This window comes from Populus nigra, chromosome 1 (genome assembly GCF_951802175.1).
Source record: "Populus nigra chromosome 1, ddPopNigr1.1, whole genome shotgun sequence".
Taxonomy (NCBI): Eukaryota; Viridiplantae; Streptophyta; class Magnoliopsida; order Malpighiales; family Salicaceae; genus Populus; species Populus nigra.
This window is the reverse complement of record NC_084852.1, coordinates 45,671,110-45,684,545: the sequence shown is the minus strand read 5'-3', so window position 1 is coordinate 45,684,545 and position 13,436 is coordinate 45,671,110. Positions and strand designations below refer to the sequence as shown.

The 13,436-nt window shown below is 33.4% G+C and overlaps 2 protein-coding genes across 2 annotated transcripts; one reads left to right on the top strand and one right to left on the bottom strand.

Annotated features, from left to right (window-relative positions):
- Window positions 1–1,103: 1,103 nt before the first annotated feature.
- LOC133682355 (S-protein homolog 29-like) lies at window positions 1,104–1,505 on the top strand. Its single transcript, XM_062105666.1, has one exon. It carries the CDS (start codon window positions 1,104–1,106, stop codon window positions 1,503–1,505), a length of 402 nt encoding a protein of 133 aa, XP_061961650.1.
- Window positions 1,506–7,068: 5,563 nt separating this feature from the next.
- Window positions 7,069–12,950, bottom strand: LOC133680858 (probable leucine-rich repeat receptor-like protein kinase At2g33170). Its single transcript, XM_062103874.1, has 3 exons — window positions 12,296–12,950; window positions 8,727–11,715; window positions 7,069–7,740 (listed from the first exon to the last, which is right to left on the bottom strand). The coding sequence occupies exons 2-3, from the start codon at window positions 11,659–11,661 to the stop codon at window positions 7,355–7,357; spliced, it is 3,321 nt and encodes a 1,106-aa protein (XP_061959858.1). The 5' UTR covers window positions 11,662–11,715; window positions 12,296–12,950; the 3' UTR covers window positions 7,069–7,354.
- Window positions 12,951–13,436: the final 486 nt, after the last annotated feature.

Here is a 13,436-nt window from a genome sequence, read left to right as displayed (position 1 = left end):
TGTTTCAAATGGGAGTTAGATATAAAATTTGATTTTTTTTTGTTTAAAATTACTTTTTTATGTGTTTTGATCATTTTAATGTGTTGATATCAAAAATAATTTTTAAAAAATAAAAAAATATTATTTTGATATATTTCCAAATAAAAACATGTTAAAAAAACAACATTATCATACTTCCAAACAACCGGAATGAACGCATAATTCCCCCTTCAACCAAATATTTTGCCAACCAATCAGCACAGAAATTCCCCTCCCTATGCACATGCTTCACTGTAACTTGCCAGTTTCTCTTCTGGGGATCTCTTATTTGTGATAAGATGGCAGCATTAATGGGAGGCTCTATAATCTGATCTTGGACAACCATTTGTTTAACTACTTGCTAGAATCCCACCTCTAGCTAGCTAGGACGACTTTTCTATAGCCACCCAACCGTGCTCAATCGACTCCAACTCAACTCCCCATAAATCTGCAGTATCAGAATTGCATATGCCCATATGTGAACCGTCCCATATATTTTCCTTTCCAATATTATTTTCTTAGCACAATCTTGGGTAGTTTATTTGTGTTTCTTGTCCCACAAGTGATTACCCCACTTATCTTTGGTTGGTGTTAGCCTGTTAGGCATAACATTAAGACTTGCCATCATGGATGGTCCTACTCTAGTCTTTCGAATCGCATGCTGGGAACTTTTTGTCTAGGAGAATTAATGTTTAATCATGCACTGTATTTTTTGTATAATATATGCTGTTACAGATCAACACAATACTGTTGATGCTCCACCGCAATGGCTAAGGTTTTAATCATGTTTCTCTTTAAGACTAATAGTATATTTAATTATGCTCCGCCGTAAAGTATGCACGTCCATGTTAAGGAAATTTAAATTAGTTACCTCAAAAAGAGATCATAATGCTTCAAAATGCTGTTAGAACAAGTTTGCTTTTAATTTCGAATTTTGAATCTTGATTAGGATTGGCTTTGAATGGATTTGGAGCAATTCTTGCATATGCTATTATCAACAACACCTGAGCCATTTTCCATAAATAAGCGAGAGCTCATGTAAAAAAGGACAGCAGAATCAGGCACAGAGTACTGTTCCTAACAAAATGACTGGTTTTATCAGCTTTCTTCTCTTCCTTGTTCTCCCACTATGTCTTCTGAGCACTGCAACAGCAGATGAACATAATGAGCATCGTCTACCCTTTGTTCAAGTTATCAATGCCTTGCCTAAAAACTCAAAACCAATGCAAGTTAGCTGTTCAACCAAAAACATTGACGTCGGAAAGCGCTCTCTTGTTAATGGTGAAGTCTTCAAATGGAGGGCGGCACAGAGAAAGCTACATTCCTGTGGAGCTTTATGGGAAAGACTTTTTGCATCCTGGCATGCATTTCAACCTCGCAGGGATGAGGATCATGAAACTGTGTATTGGATGGTGAAGGAAGATGGGTTCTTTATTAGCTGGGACAAAGCCAACTGGGTGAGAAAATATAGATGGGAAACCGAGTGATTTTTATTGTCCATATTTCATACTAAATGCATTTGTTTTTCATAGATTACTCATTTTATTGTCGTTGAATTAATTTGTTTGGAAAATAAGTATATATGTACATATAATTAATGTCTCCATCATAATATTTATAATATAGTACGTAGTGTTTTACTCGATTTCTTTTGTCATTAATGGTGTAGGTATTAATTAATTTGCATATGGTTGTTTAATTGTGAATCTCTCTTGTTTATTTTTACCAAAAAAAATCTCTTGTTTATTGCTAATAATTCATATCCATTTGATTTATCAAAAACTATGGTCCATACTTTGATCAAATTTATTTCTTTTTTCTTTGAGAAATCAAATTATTTCATTTGTATGCAACAAGTCCAAACTAATCTCACTCATCTTACTTTAAAAAAAAATTGATTTTGAATTATTTTTTAATTAAAAAGATTCAGGATCTCTTAAAAAAAAAACATGATTCTCATTTAAGCTACAGGGTCATGGCCCATGGGCATTCATCTTGAGTTCAAAAGCTTCATTCGGTATTAAAAAAAAAAAAAAAAAGCACTGTGCTTGGTCAATCATCCATTGTGCACGCCTTATCTTGGTGTCCCCACTGAGCAGTGGTGGATTCTCATAGACAAAAGGGAAGGCAGCAGCCTCCAGGTCCTGTAGCATCTGTTCTGGATAATTTTGACTGTCATACGTGACAGGTTTGATTAATTTTTTTATTGAATATAAAAAAATATTTAAGTATTGTTAATATATTTTTTTTATAAAAATAAATAAATTATACAAGGTTAATTTAATGTGATATAGTTAATTTTGTAGGTTTAAAAATAACGCGGATAATCGATAAAAATATAGTTTCATAAAAAAAAAATCAAGACGATATCATTTTTTCAATATTGAAATAATAACATATTGGATCTACTTGGATTTACTCAGACCGACTTGAATTCACTCGAATTAACTCAAGTTAACATGTCAAATCTTCAACTCAAGTCATGAGACCTGATAACCATGTAGAAAGATAAAAAAAAAAACATTAAACTCAATTCCTAATCAATCTAATATTAAATGATAAAATTTAAAAAAAAACAATTAAAAAATTCAGTTAAGTCAACCTAAGTTAACCTACAACAACTTAGTCATGAGAACATAATAACCGCACAGAAATAAAATTGAAATATATTATGAAGTTTAATTCTCAATCAATATATTAGTGAAGGATAAATTTTAAAAAAAAATCAATTAAATAAAGGACATTAAAAACCCGTCTTAGTCAACTCGAGTTAACCGATCAAACACGTGACCCAAGTAATTAAACTGGAATAACCTCATAAAAAGCAAATCAAAATAAATTATGAAGTCTAATTCTCAATGGTAAAGAATAAAATTGAAACAAAATCAATTAAAAAGGGACCACAAATACTTGAGCCATCCTAATTAACCCACAAAACTTGCAATATAGGTCATGAGACCGTGATAAGCCTATAAAAAGAAAATAAAAAAATCTGAAATCAAATTCTTAATCAATTCAATATTGATGGATGAAGTTGAGAAAAAAATAAATTAAAAAAAGCAAAAAAAAAGCCTGATCAATCTGTATTAACCTGCAAAACATGAGTTATAAAATTAGGATAATTACATAAAAAATAAATTAAAATAAATTATAAAGTTCAATATCCATTAAACCCAACGTTAAAGAATGAATTTGTAAAAAAAAACATTAAGGATCAAATTGTAAAAGACCAAAGTATTTTATTATTCATTGCTTTAGTGAAATGTCAAGGCCTTTTGTAAATCTTGAGGATCCAACTGCAAATAATTAAAGTATTTTGTTGTTCATCGCAACAGTTAAACACCAAGATCTTTTAGTATATGTTAATAATTATTATTAAATGGGTGTAGTTTAAATTTAGTCATTTGATTTTAAATGAAATTATAACTTAATAACTTTATTTTTATAATCAATATTATAGTTCTTTTACTTTTTTTATTATATGATGCGTTTAGTTTGTTAACAAATATCCAAAATACCTTTTGGACTCCCATTATGTCCGTTTTGTCTCATCACCAACATAGGTTCAAAGTGTTGCCTTCTCTAGTGGCAGGGGACACTAGTATCAAATGCAAAAATTATTTTAAATAAAGATATTTTTTCCAATAAGAAAATTTATATGCATAGGTTTTTTTAACATGTTTTTGTTGTTAGAAGAGTTCTAATGAAAATAAAAAAGTTTATTCATACATGTAATAAAATAAATTAAGAATTATATGTATTAATAAATGAAAGAAAAAGAACATAAACAATAACTAAAAATAAAATAAAAAAATTAAGACAGTTATAGATCAAGATATTTAATCTTGTAAGACAAGATATTTATCCGGTTGTGTTTGCTAAATTTATTAATTAAAATATTTTTTTATTCAATCAAATAATAATAGAAATATACACACATATTAAAATGACCAAATAAAAGAAAAGAAAAGAAATATTATGTAAGGCTGCACATATTAGAAATATCATTTAAAAATAAATATTTTTTATTTTCAAAAATGAAATTCATCTATACAATAGATTAAAATAAGATTATAGATGTGTCAGAAAAACCTCTTAAAAAATTAAATGCATATAAAATAAAATAAAAAATTCATTTTAAAGAGGCTCTATAATATATATATATATAAAATATGAGAATTAATTTATGCTTCAGGAACACCCAGTAGGTGTTTTAGTTTTTTTCTTAATTTTTCTGAACTATTATATACATTAAAGTCCCTTTACTTTGCAAGTAATTCAATCTATTTCCTTTGTCTTAAAATTTGTTTGCAATCGGATCCTTATTTCAAGATTTCCTTTTCGTATTCGAAACTAAGAGCCTCTCTCCCTAAGTATATTTCAAGATTCTCCGAAAGAGCTCAATTTTTTTTTTCTTTTTGCCCATATATAAAATATAAAAGTAGTATCTGTACAATTTAATCACCATATTAGACCATCAAAATCCAATCAAGATTTTGAAAATTTGACCTGTGATTTGTTTTTTTTCTGAATTTTGACATGATCAAATTATCTTTCGAACTGAAACGGATGAAATTAAACACTGCCAATGCGCCTCAAAGTCATGATGCCTTTGAAGTAGTATGGGCCACTTGTCAAAACAACTGTGATCCTCGATAAATAAATTAGAACTGGGATAGAGTTAATGAGTAAATGCAGCCGAGAAACAAAATTGGGATAAAATTAAATGAGTAAAATGCAGTTGAGAATCCAGTATGATGGTGGCGTAGACAGTATTAAATATAGAATCCAGGACAGCCTAAGCAATTTCAATTGAGTTGACCAAAAAATTAATGAAAACGTTAGCGGCAACTGAAGCTGAGCCGTTACTCGTCTCGGCCTAGTGCTTATTATAAATGGGGGAAGTCATAGGGCATGAAAAAACACATCACCCTTAATTACTGCTTTTGCAAGATGAATACTATGCACCATTTTCTGCTTGTTCTTGCAGCCTTTTATCTCATATCCAGTCAATCGTCATTTGCAGCTGATGAGGATTTTCTCTGGGTCTGGCACCATGTTTACATCACTAATGACTTGCCTGGTGACCCCTCGAAGACATTGATGGTTCACTGCAAGGACAAAACCAAAGACCTCGGATTCAAGTATCTGTCTCAGAAACAGGTGTTTCACTTTAAAGCAAGTATTGACTTCTTCAGAAGAAGGTTGTTTTTCTGCAATATGCAATGGAATGGAAAGCAAACTTATATCGATGCATTTTATGCAAAAAGAGACGAGAATAGATGCAGAAAACATTGCATGTGGTCGGTCAGGGAGGACGGGTTCTATTTTAGCAAAGGAGACTCCCACTGGAATCGGGAGTACCAGTGGTAATGGAAGTTCTCCAGTTGGATAAACTTTCTAACAAAAAGTATCAATAATAAGGAAGATATTGCAGTAATATTTGCTTGCCTGACTGCTATTTTTGTGTTTTTTTTTTTTTTTTGCCGTCTCTTCCTGCAAATCTACAGATAAATTGAGATATTATTTTTTCTGTGAAAGGGGTGGGAGGGTAACAGAGATTTGAGGGGCTATGGTCCCTTCAATTTTTTCCTAGAAAGCATGCATTATAGTTATGTTATACAGCTCCTGCGAGGATTCGTCGAGAGCACAAAATAAATGCGCCAACTTAATTTTAAGAAATATCATCTTTGTACCAATTATCTTCATAAAACATCCTAATATAGTTCGTATACGCTACCTAAGATTATATTTGATTAATGTTTTATGACTGAAAAGACATCAACATGTTTAGTTGAAGAGTAAAAAATAAAGACATAAAATAAATCTATTTTTTTTAAAAAAAAATAGACTAAATTTCTATCCTTTTGCAATAAAAAAGATAGGAAAACATGTTAGCTACACTTCTGTCCTAAAACAATAACCCAACATTATCTAAATATGTTACATGTGATTTTTAATTTGTATTTTATTTTATTATATTATAATTTAATTGCTTGTGTTGACATGATGTTTTGAATTAATTATTTTTATTGGTATTAAAAGTTTCAAATATCTTGTTGTTGATGCAATTCATAAATTAAAAGTATAATAATTTATAAGTAATTAGTCGATAACTTCTCACATATTTTGAAAATAAAATAAATAAATTTAAAATCTAATACCATAATTTTAATTCTGTTTCCAGAGATTTTGATCTCAAATTTAAGAAAAAAAATACCCTTTCTTCTTTGTCTCAACAAAACAAACTAGTAACCTTAAAATCTCTTCTTTTTTAATTTCAAACCAAAATTTCTGAATGGAAAATTAAAGTTATGGTATTAAATTTTATTTTTAAAAATTAAAAATTAATTATATGAGAAAAATAAAATAAATTTAATCAGTTAGGTTAAAAATGATTGAAGTTGAAAGTATTTAAATCATTTCATTAGTTTATGTAGGAAAATATTGAAAAAAAGTTATAAAGAACCTGATTTCAAATATATATATATATATATATATATATATATATATATATAATTAAAGGGAGATCATCAAAGTATAAAAACTAATTCTCAAATGATTTCAACTTCAGAATTTTTTTTACTAGTTTAGCTTTAAAAGATGCACTCCAAGTTAGTTTTTTAGACTAAGTTCACGTCTTTAATCTGCCTATAAGCACGATGTTTATATCATTTATCAGAGGATTCATGGGAATTTAACTTCGAAACCCACAGTCCGAGTAAATTTCTAACCTTTTTTTCCCTTGACATCTCCACTACTTGATGCTTCATTTAGACGAGTTTTTTGTAGTTTTTTATTCAAACAGGAAATTCGATTCATCGACTCCAACTCACGTTTAGCATTACAGCACGATTACAAGGACTGCTCTACATTTTTTCAACTCTTCCAACTTTAGTTCATGAGGGAGAAACCCTCTTCGAAAGGGACATCACGATCTCACCATAGCAACCAACACCATCAGCAAGTTATGTAAATAAATTATAATAAAACGAGATGAGAGAAAAACAGCATGTAAGACTACTTTTCAGCAAAATGGCTAATTAGACAGAAGAAATAACAGGAACTGGAGCCCGATGAGTAATTTATCACATCAGAATCTGTAAAATACATGTATGGTGGGAAGCTCCTATCTGTACAGGATTGTTGTAACTGATCTAATTGCAAGACGAAATACAGAGTTTGAGAGTAACGTGAATTACCCCCATAAGCCATTTAATGATTTTTTTCTTATCAGAAAGTGTACATGATGTATCATTTGCTGTTGCAAATAATTCGAGGAAGAATAAGCACCAAAAAAGAAATCATCTGTTAATAAAATCTGGGAAATGGTCACCTATTTTCGTGAAGCATCATCTTTCAACGGAAAAACATAAGTCGAAGACAGAGTAAGGTTACCTTCTCTCTCATTAGACTCGATAAGCATCAGCACAACTTCCCGCATTGATGGCCGATCAGAAGGCGACATGCTTGTGCAGAGTAGAGCAATTTTCAAGACATATATCATGTGAGCAACAGTGCTTTGGTCTTCAAGGTCCAATCGTTCATCAAGTATCCCAGATGTCAATGAATGCTCCCGAACATATTGTCTTGCCCACGTGACAAGATCACCTCCTTGATCTAGTGGCTGTACTGGAGTTTTTCCGGTTAGCAACTCCAATAGAACAACTCCATAACTATAGATGTCACATTTTTCCGTAACCTTCATGGTGTATGCATATTCTGCAATGAGACGGGAACCACAAATAAGTTGCAAGCACATAAATTTGGCAGTAACCAATCCTATAAATCGCACTTCGTTGCGGAGGATTCCAAGTTAATTTTTAACATAAGAGAAGAATGTGTCAGCGTTATGGATATGTTTTAGATATCATAATTTTGTTAATTATCTGAAGGATGGTGTTTACACTTAGTAAAATAATTTAAAAAATATATATATGAACTAACAAATCAAAAACCAGTTATTAACACTAATTAAATAAGGGAGCTAATCTCCCTAGAAAAAACAAAAGATAGATGGCTATCTTTTTAATTTTATACATTCTTATTTATTTTTTCTTAAGGGTTAATTCAAGTTGCTAATAACAAATGATTGTTGTTTTTATAAACTTGTTATGCAAAGACAACTTATTTATATAAAATATATGAGGAAGAATTTAAAGATAAATTATAATAATTTTTTCTTAAGTATTATGTAATTAAAAAATTAATTATTATTTAAAAATAAATAAACTAAACAATTTAAAAAACAAAAGAGAGGCTATTAATTAAAATTGAAATAAATAAAAATAATGAGAAAATAGAAAGAAAAAAAAGAGTCAGACATTGCTCCGCTTGGCCAGTTTGAAAGGACAAGATTGCAAAGAAATAAAGTTGAATGTCCAAAATGAAAAAAAAAAACACTATTTATATGTACAATGCACTATTACTTTATCCCTAACCCAAATATCCAATGAATTCGACTATGTTACTAATTGACTATTTTAAGCAGATGGCATGCAGATATAATTAAAATCATATTACAGTAGAAATTAAAGCTTTCTTCACACATTTATCTAACCAAACCATCTCCCATGTTCAAAGTGACCGAGTGAATTCAGCAGCAGAGAAATATAAAGAAAATAAATTATTACACGACCTTGATAAGGAATAAAATTATCATAAACAGAAGCACGATAATTTTATTGAATCTAACGAGGAAGGCTCACCTGGTGCAATATACCCATATGATCCTGCAACAGCTGACATTGATTTGGACTGTGGCATGTCAATAACTTTCGCCAAACCAAAATCACCAACATGGGCTTCAAAGTTATCATCAAGTAGAATATTATTCGACTTTATATCACGGTGAATAATTTTTGGTTTGCAGTCATGATGTAAATAAGCAAGCCCTTCAGCAGCTCCAAGAGCGACCAAGAACCGAGTAGACCATTCCAAGCCACAAGAAGGCTCATGAAGCAGTTCTCCCAAGCTACCCCTAGCCATGTACTCGTAAAGAAGCAGATTCGAACCTTCATGATAGCAAAACCCATAAAGTTTCACTATGTTTCGGTGCCTAATCTTTCCAAGAGTCAGAATCTCAGCCCGAAAACTATTCTCAATATCACTCCCCTCCCTGTTAGATGCAAGCTTTTTCACAGCGATGATCTTCCCAGAACGCATAACTGCCTTATAGACTGTTCCACATGCTCCCCTTCCAAGAACATAGCTATCATGAAAATTGTAGGTGGCCTCAACTAGATCTTGGAAAGTTAATCCGTCCTTTAGAGGAAAGTAGATATCTGATTCTGTAGATGGATTCTCCTGATCATGTATGGAAGGCGCTGTCTCCGTGGGACGTCTCATGAAATACAGTATCACTATAATAAGAACGAGAGAAACCCCACCAACAATGGCTGCAACAATTGTGATGATCCTACCTCGAGGAGCATCCAAATTTTTTTGTACAACAGAACCAGAAGATGGATCTCCACTGCAGTAGCCAAGAGGCCCACCACAAAGCCCTTTGTTTCCAAGAAAGCTGCTGGTGGCCATGTTCTGAAATAGTGGTATGGAAGGCAAAGGTCCAGTGAGTTCATTGTATGAGAAGTTGCATCCCAGTAAACTTGACAGATTTTCAAATGTTATGGGAATCTCACCATTCAAATGGTTGTTATTGAGCAGGAGAAATTCCAGTAAATTAAGATTACCAAGCTCTGGTGGTATGCTGCCAGTAAGATTGTTATAACTGAGATTCATTGCAATCTGCAAGCTTGAAAGCGAGCCCAAAGCTGGAGGAATTTGACCAGAAAATGAGTTGCCGCCCATCTGCAATTCAGTCAAATGGGAGAGATTTCCTAATGCCGGAGGTATATTTCCGGAGAATTTATTTTCTGAAAGCCTGAGAAGCTCCAGTTGAAGAAGAGTTCCAAGCCCATCTGGTAAAGCATCAGAAAAGCTGTTGTGGCTAAGATCAAGTCGTTGGAGCATCTTGCAGTTAACAACTTCGGGTGGAATCCTTCCCGTGAGCAAATTTGATGAGGCATTAAAAGTCACAAGTTGAAACAGATTACCTATTTCCTTCGGCAACTCCGAAGTAAAGTAATTGTTTGCAATATGTAGTCTTTGCAACCTTTGGCAGTTTCCAATCTCTGGTGGAACCGGACCAGTAAAACTGTTCTGGTCCAGTTCAATAGCAGAAAGGTTCACCAATTTGCACAACTCTGAAGGAAAGCCACCTGTAAAATTATTTCCAACAAGACGAAGTTGTACCAATGTTTGGCAGTTCAGGACCCCAGTCGGGATATTTCCAGATAACCTGTTAGAATCCAGATTCAGCAAAATCAGGTTTGAAAGTTGACAAAGATAAGGAGGTATTCTTCCAGTCAGATTATTATCTGAAAAATCAACCACCCAGAGTCGGCTATGAAGTCCAAACCCCTGAGGAATGCCACCACTCAAGGAGTTGTCAAAAAGCTGTAACTGGAGCATTTCAGTCAAATATTGAAACCCAGAAGGAATAGGACCAGTGAGGTAATTGATTGAGAGGTCAAGCTTAGTCAAGTTCCTCAAGCTACTAAGCTCTTTTGGTATGACACTTGTAAGCTGGTTCTGGAAGAGGTACAAAAGTCGAAGACCCTTTATCTTGCTGAACTCAGTTGGGATCTCACCAGTCAAAAAATTCTCTGAGAAATCAATTTCTGCTGCCATGGAAAGGTTCCCAATTTCCCTTGGAATAGTTCCATTCAACCCATTCCGATAGAGGTACAGCTTCTTCAGAAACCTCAGGTTCCCAATTTCCTTTGGTATTGGTCCAGTAAGAGTATTTGAATATAGAGCAAGTGTTTCAAGGTTTGTACAGTTCCCTAGCTCCTTTGGTATAAACCCTGAGATCTGGTTCTCCCATAAAATCACTTCAGTCAAGTTTCCAAGCATCCCAAGTTCCTTCGGCAGCTCCCCTCCTATTTTATTTTGGGCAAGACCAAGCAATTTCAAGCTCTGACATCCACTTATTTCAGAAGGAATACTACCAGAAATTTCATTCTGCCCTGCACGGATGGTTTTCAGGTTCTTCAGATTACCTATAGAATGAGGCAACGGGCCAGTCAGCTTGTTGGTATAAGCCACAAACTCAACCAATGAAGATAATCTCCCAAACTCCTCTGGAATTGAACCGGATATCCTGTTGTTGCATATATTCAAACCTTCAAGAAAAGACAATTCACCCAGTTCAGCAGGAATTTCCCCACTCAACTGATTGTTATTCAAATAAAGTAATTGCAACAGTGAACAATTTCCTATAGCTTTAGGTATATCTCCGGTGATCACATTGTAAGAAAGATCAAAATATTGCAGGTTGACCAAACCACCAATACTGGGGCTCAGAGTCCCAGAAAGATTCATTGAGCTCATATTAAGGGACCAGACTACAGGCTCATAACCTGAAGTGCAATTCACACCGGTCCAGCTGCATGGTGTCTGGTCAGTGGACTTCCAATTCTGCAGATGATTGAACTCGTCATGGAGGCTATTCTTTAACTCTAGGAGGCGTTGCCCCTCAGAATTCAACGCCTCTGTAGTCCATATCAATAGGATGGAAACGAGCAAAATTCCATCAAGCCTCAATTCAAATACTCTCTTTGATCTGAAATGTGCTGACATTTTGATATCCCTCCGCTTTATTGAAATTTCAGCATAATATCATAATTTAAACACCTGCATATCCAGCGCTACGTTAGAAACTTTGATCACAATTGTCAAATGAACCATATCTATGACAAAAATCAACCAAATAGTGCAACATTTTACAACTGTAAGAAGAATTGGAACTCTAAAATGATTCTAGTAATTCTTTTATAATAAGAAACTGTTTTAACAAGCCTTTCTCCCTATATAAGGAATTCAGCTGTAAATATGATTGAGAGACAAATTATTACAAGAACACCAGTCATTTCAGTATTCAAGTAATTCAAGAGCTATGATACAGTGACACACTACATATGAAATTGCTTTGTTGAACATCTTAATATCGAATTTTAGTTTACCGAACTTTTTAGAACCTGGAAATTTAATCAACTAAACAGTTAAAAGAAATCCTAGCCCGGGACAAACACAGAAGCAACAGTATTCATTTAGAAGAAATAAAGAACTAGGACAACAACTCTAAATTTAGAAACCCAAGATATTAAAGAGGCCATTTCTGCTGGAATTCACATATCAGACAACCAACGAAACGACTTTATGCAAACAAATCAATAGAGAGAATAAGCCAACAGTTGAAAAAAGAGTGACATACCTGTTAAAGCCAGATAACCAATCATTCGTCAAAGAAGAGATTGTAAGGCAACAACTGCACCGCTTCACTGTAACTCCTTGAGACCATAAAGCTAAAAGAAACATGGAATTCATGAACCAACAGACAAGACCAAAGGCAACCCAGTTCACCTTTTAGCATAAAATGGTATGGTGGGATCTTTGGATCTATAGGCCTAAGATTTTGTAACCAAAAAAGTTACCTTTCTTCCTTCTCTCACTGTCTTTCTTATTTCCTTTCCAAAAAAAAAAGCGAAAGGAAAAGGGAGAGATCTTTTATGGTTTTCTATTCAGATATTGAAGCAAGAACAGTGAAAATGTTAAGTCTTTTCATGAATTAAAAAGGGTCGGGCCCGAGCTACTACTTGAAGCTCTAATGGCCGACAAGGCATGCCCTCATTTAATCTCTCTCAAACCTCTGGATATGAATGCAAAGTTTGCACCTCTCTCTCTCTCTCTCTCTCTCTCTCTCTCTCTCAATAAATATATGCGTGACTGTGTGTATATGCGTGCGTGCGCTGTGTGCTGTTGTTAGCTTCTCTCTCTAGGGAAGGGGGTGGAGGGTGGTGGTGGAGGTGGGCTTGTCTGGCTAGTTTCTTTCGCTTTTTTAGTGCCTTCAACTGTTGCTAAACATTTAATTTGGCAACAAAAAGCTTTCTTGTCCAAATCCACAGGAATTTTGGACTTTTCTTGACTGTGATAGATTGTGTTGGGGCAGATCGGTTCTGGAACCTCCAAATCCCAATAGCAAAAAAACAGAAAAATAAAATCAGTATTAGTGCTCGTAATTTTTTCTTTTCTTTTCTTCCCATGTTAGCCATATGGATTACCTGCGCCAACTTTCTAATTCAGAATTTACCATGCATTTTTGGACTAATGTAATTTAGCAAAAACAAATAGAATTATGCAATCTTGTCTGGGAATTAAACTGGAAATGATGATAAAGGAAACAAATTCACTCACTGTCACTGAGCGAAAGCCATGGATTTTTGGCCTCCATTGTCAACTAAATTAATGGAAGTAAACTAACAAATTAATTGTGATTAAGAAAAATGTGTCAGTGGTTATGAAAAAGGAGATTGCGACATTTTTTTATCTGTTTCCCGAATTGATCTGGTTTATAG

What these genes read in the sequence shown, in the direction of transcription:
- LOC133680858 (XM_062103874.1), bottom strand. Translation starts at nt 11,661, where the DNA reads ATGTCAGCACATTTCAGATCAAAGAGAGTATTTGAATTGAGGCTTGAT. An exon ending in ATATGGGTATATTGCACCAG is followed by an intron (nt 7,741 to 8,726) that starts GTGAGCCTTCCT and finishes GTCTCATTGCAG; the next exon opens with AATATGCATACACCATGAAG.
- LOC133682355 (XM_062105666.1), top strand. Translation starts at nt 1,104, where the DNA reads ATGACTGGTTTTATCAGCTTTCTTCTCTTCCTTGTTCTCCCACTATGT.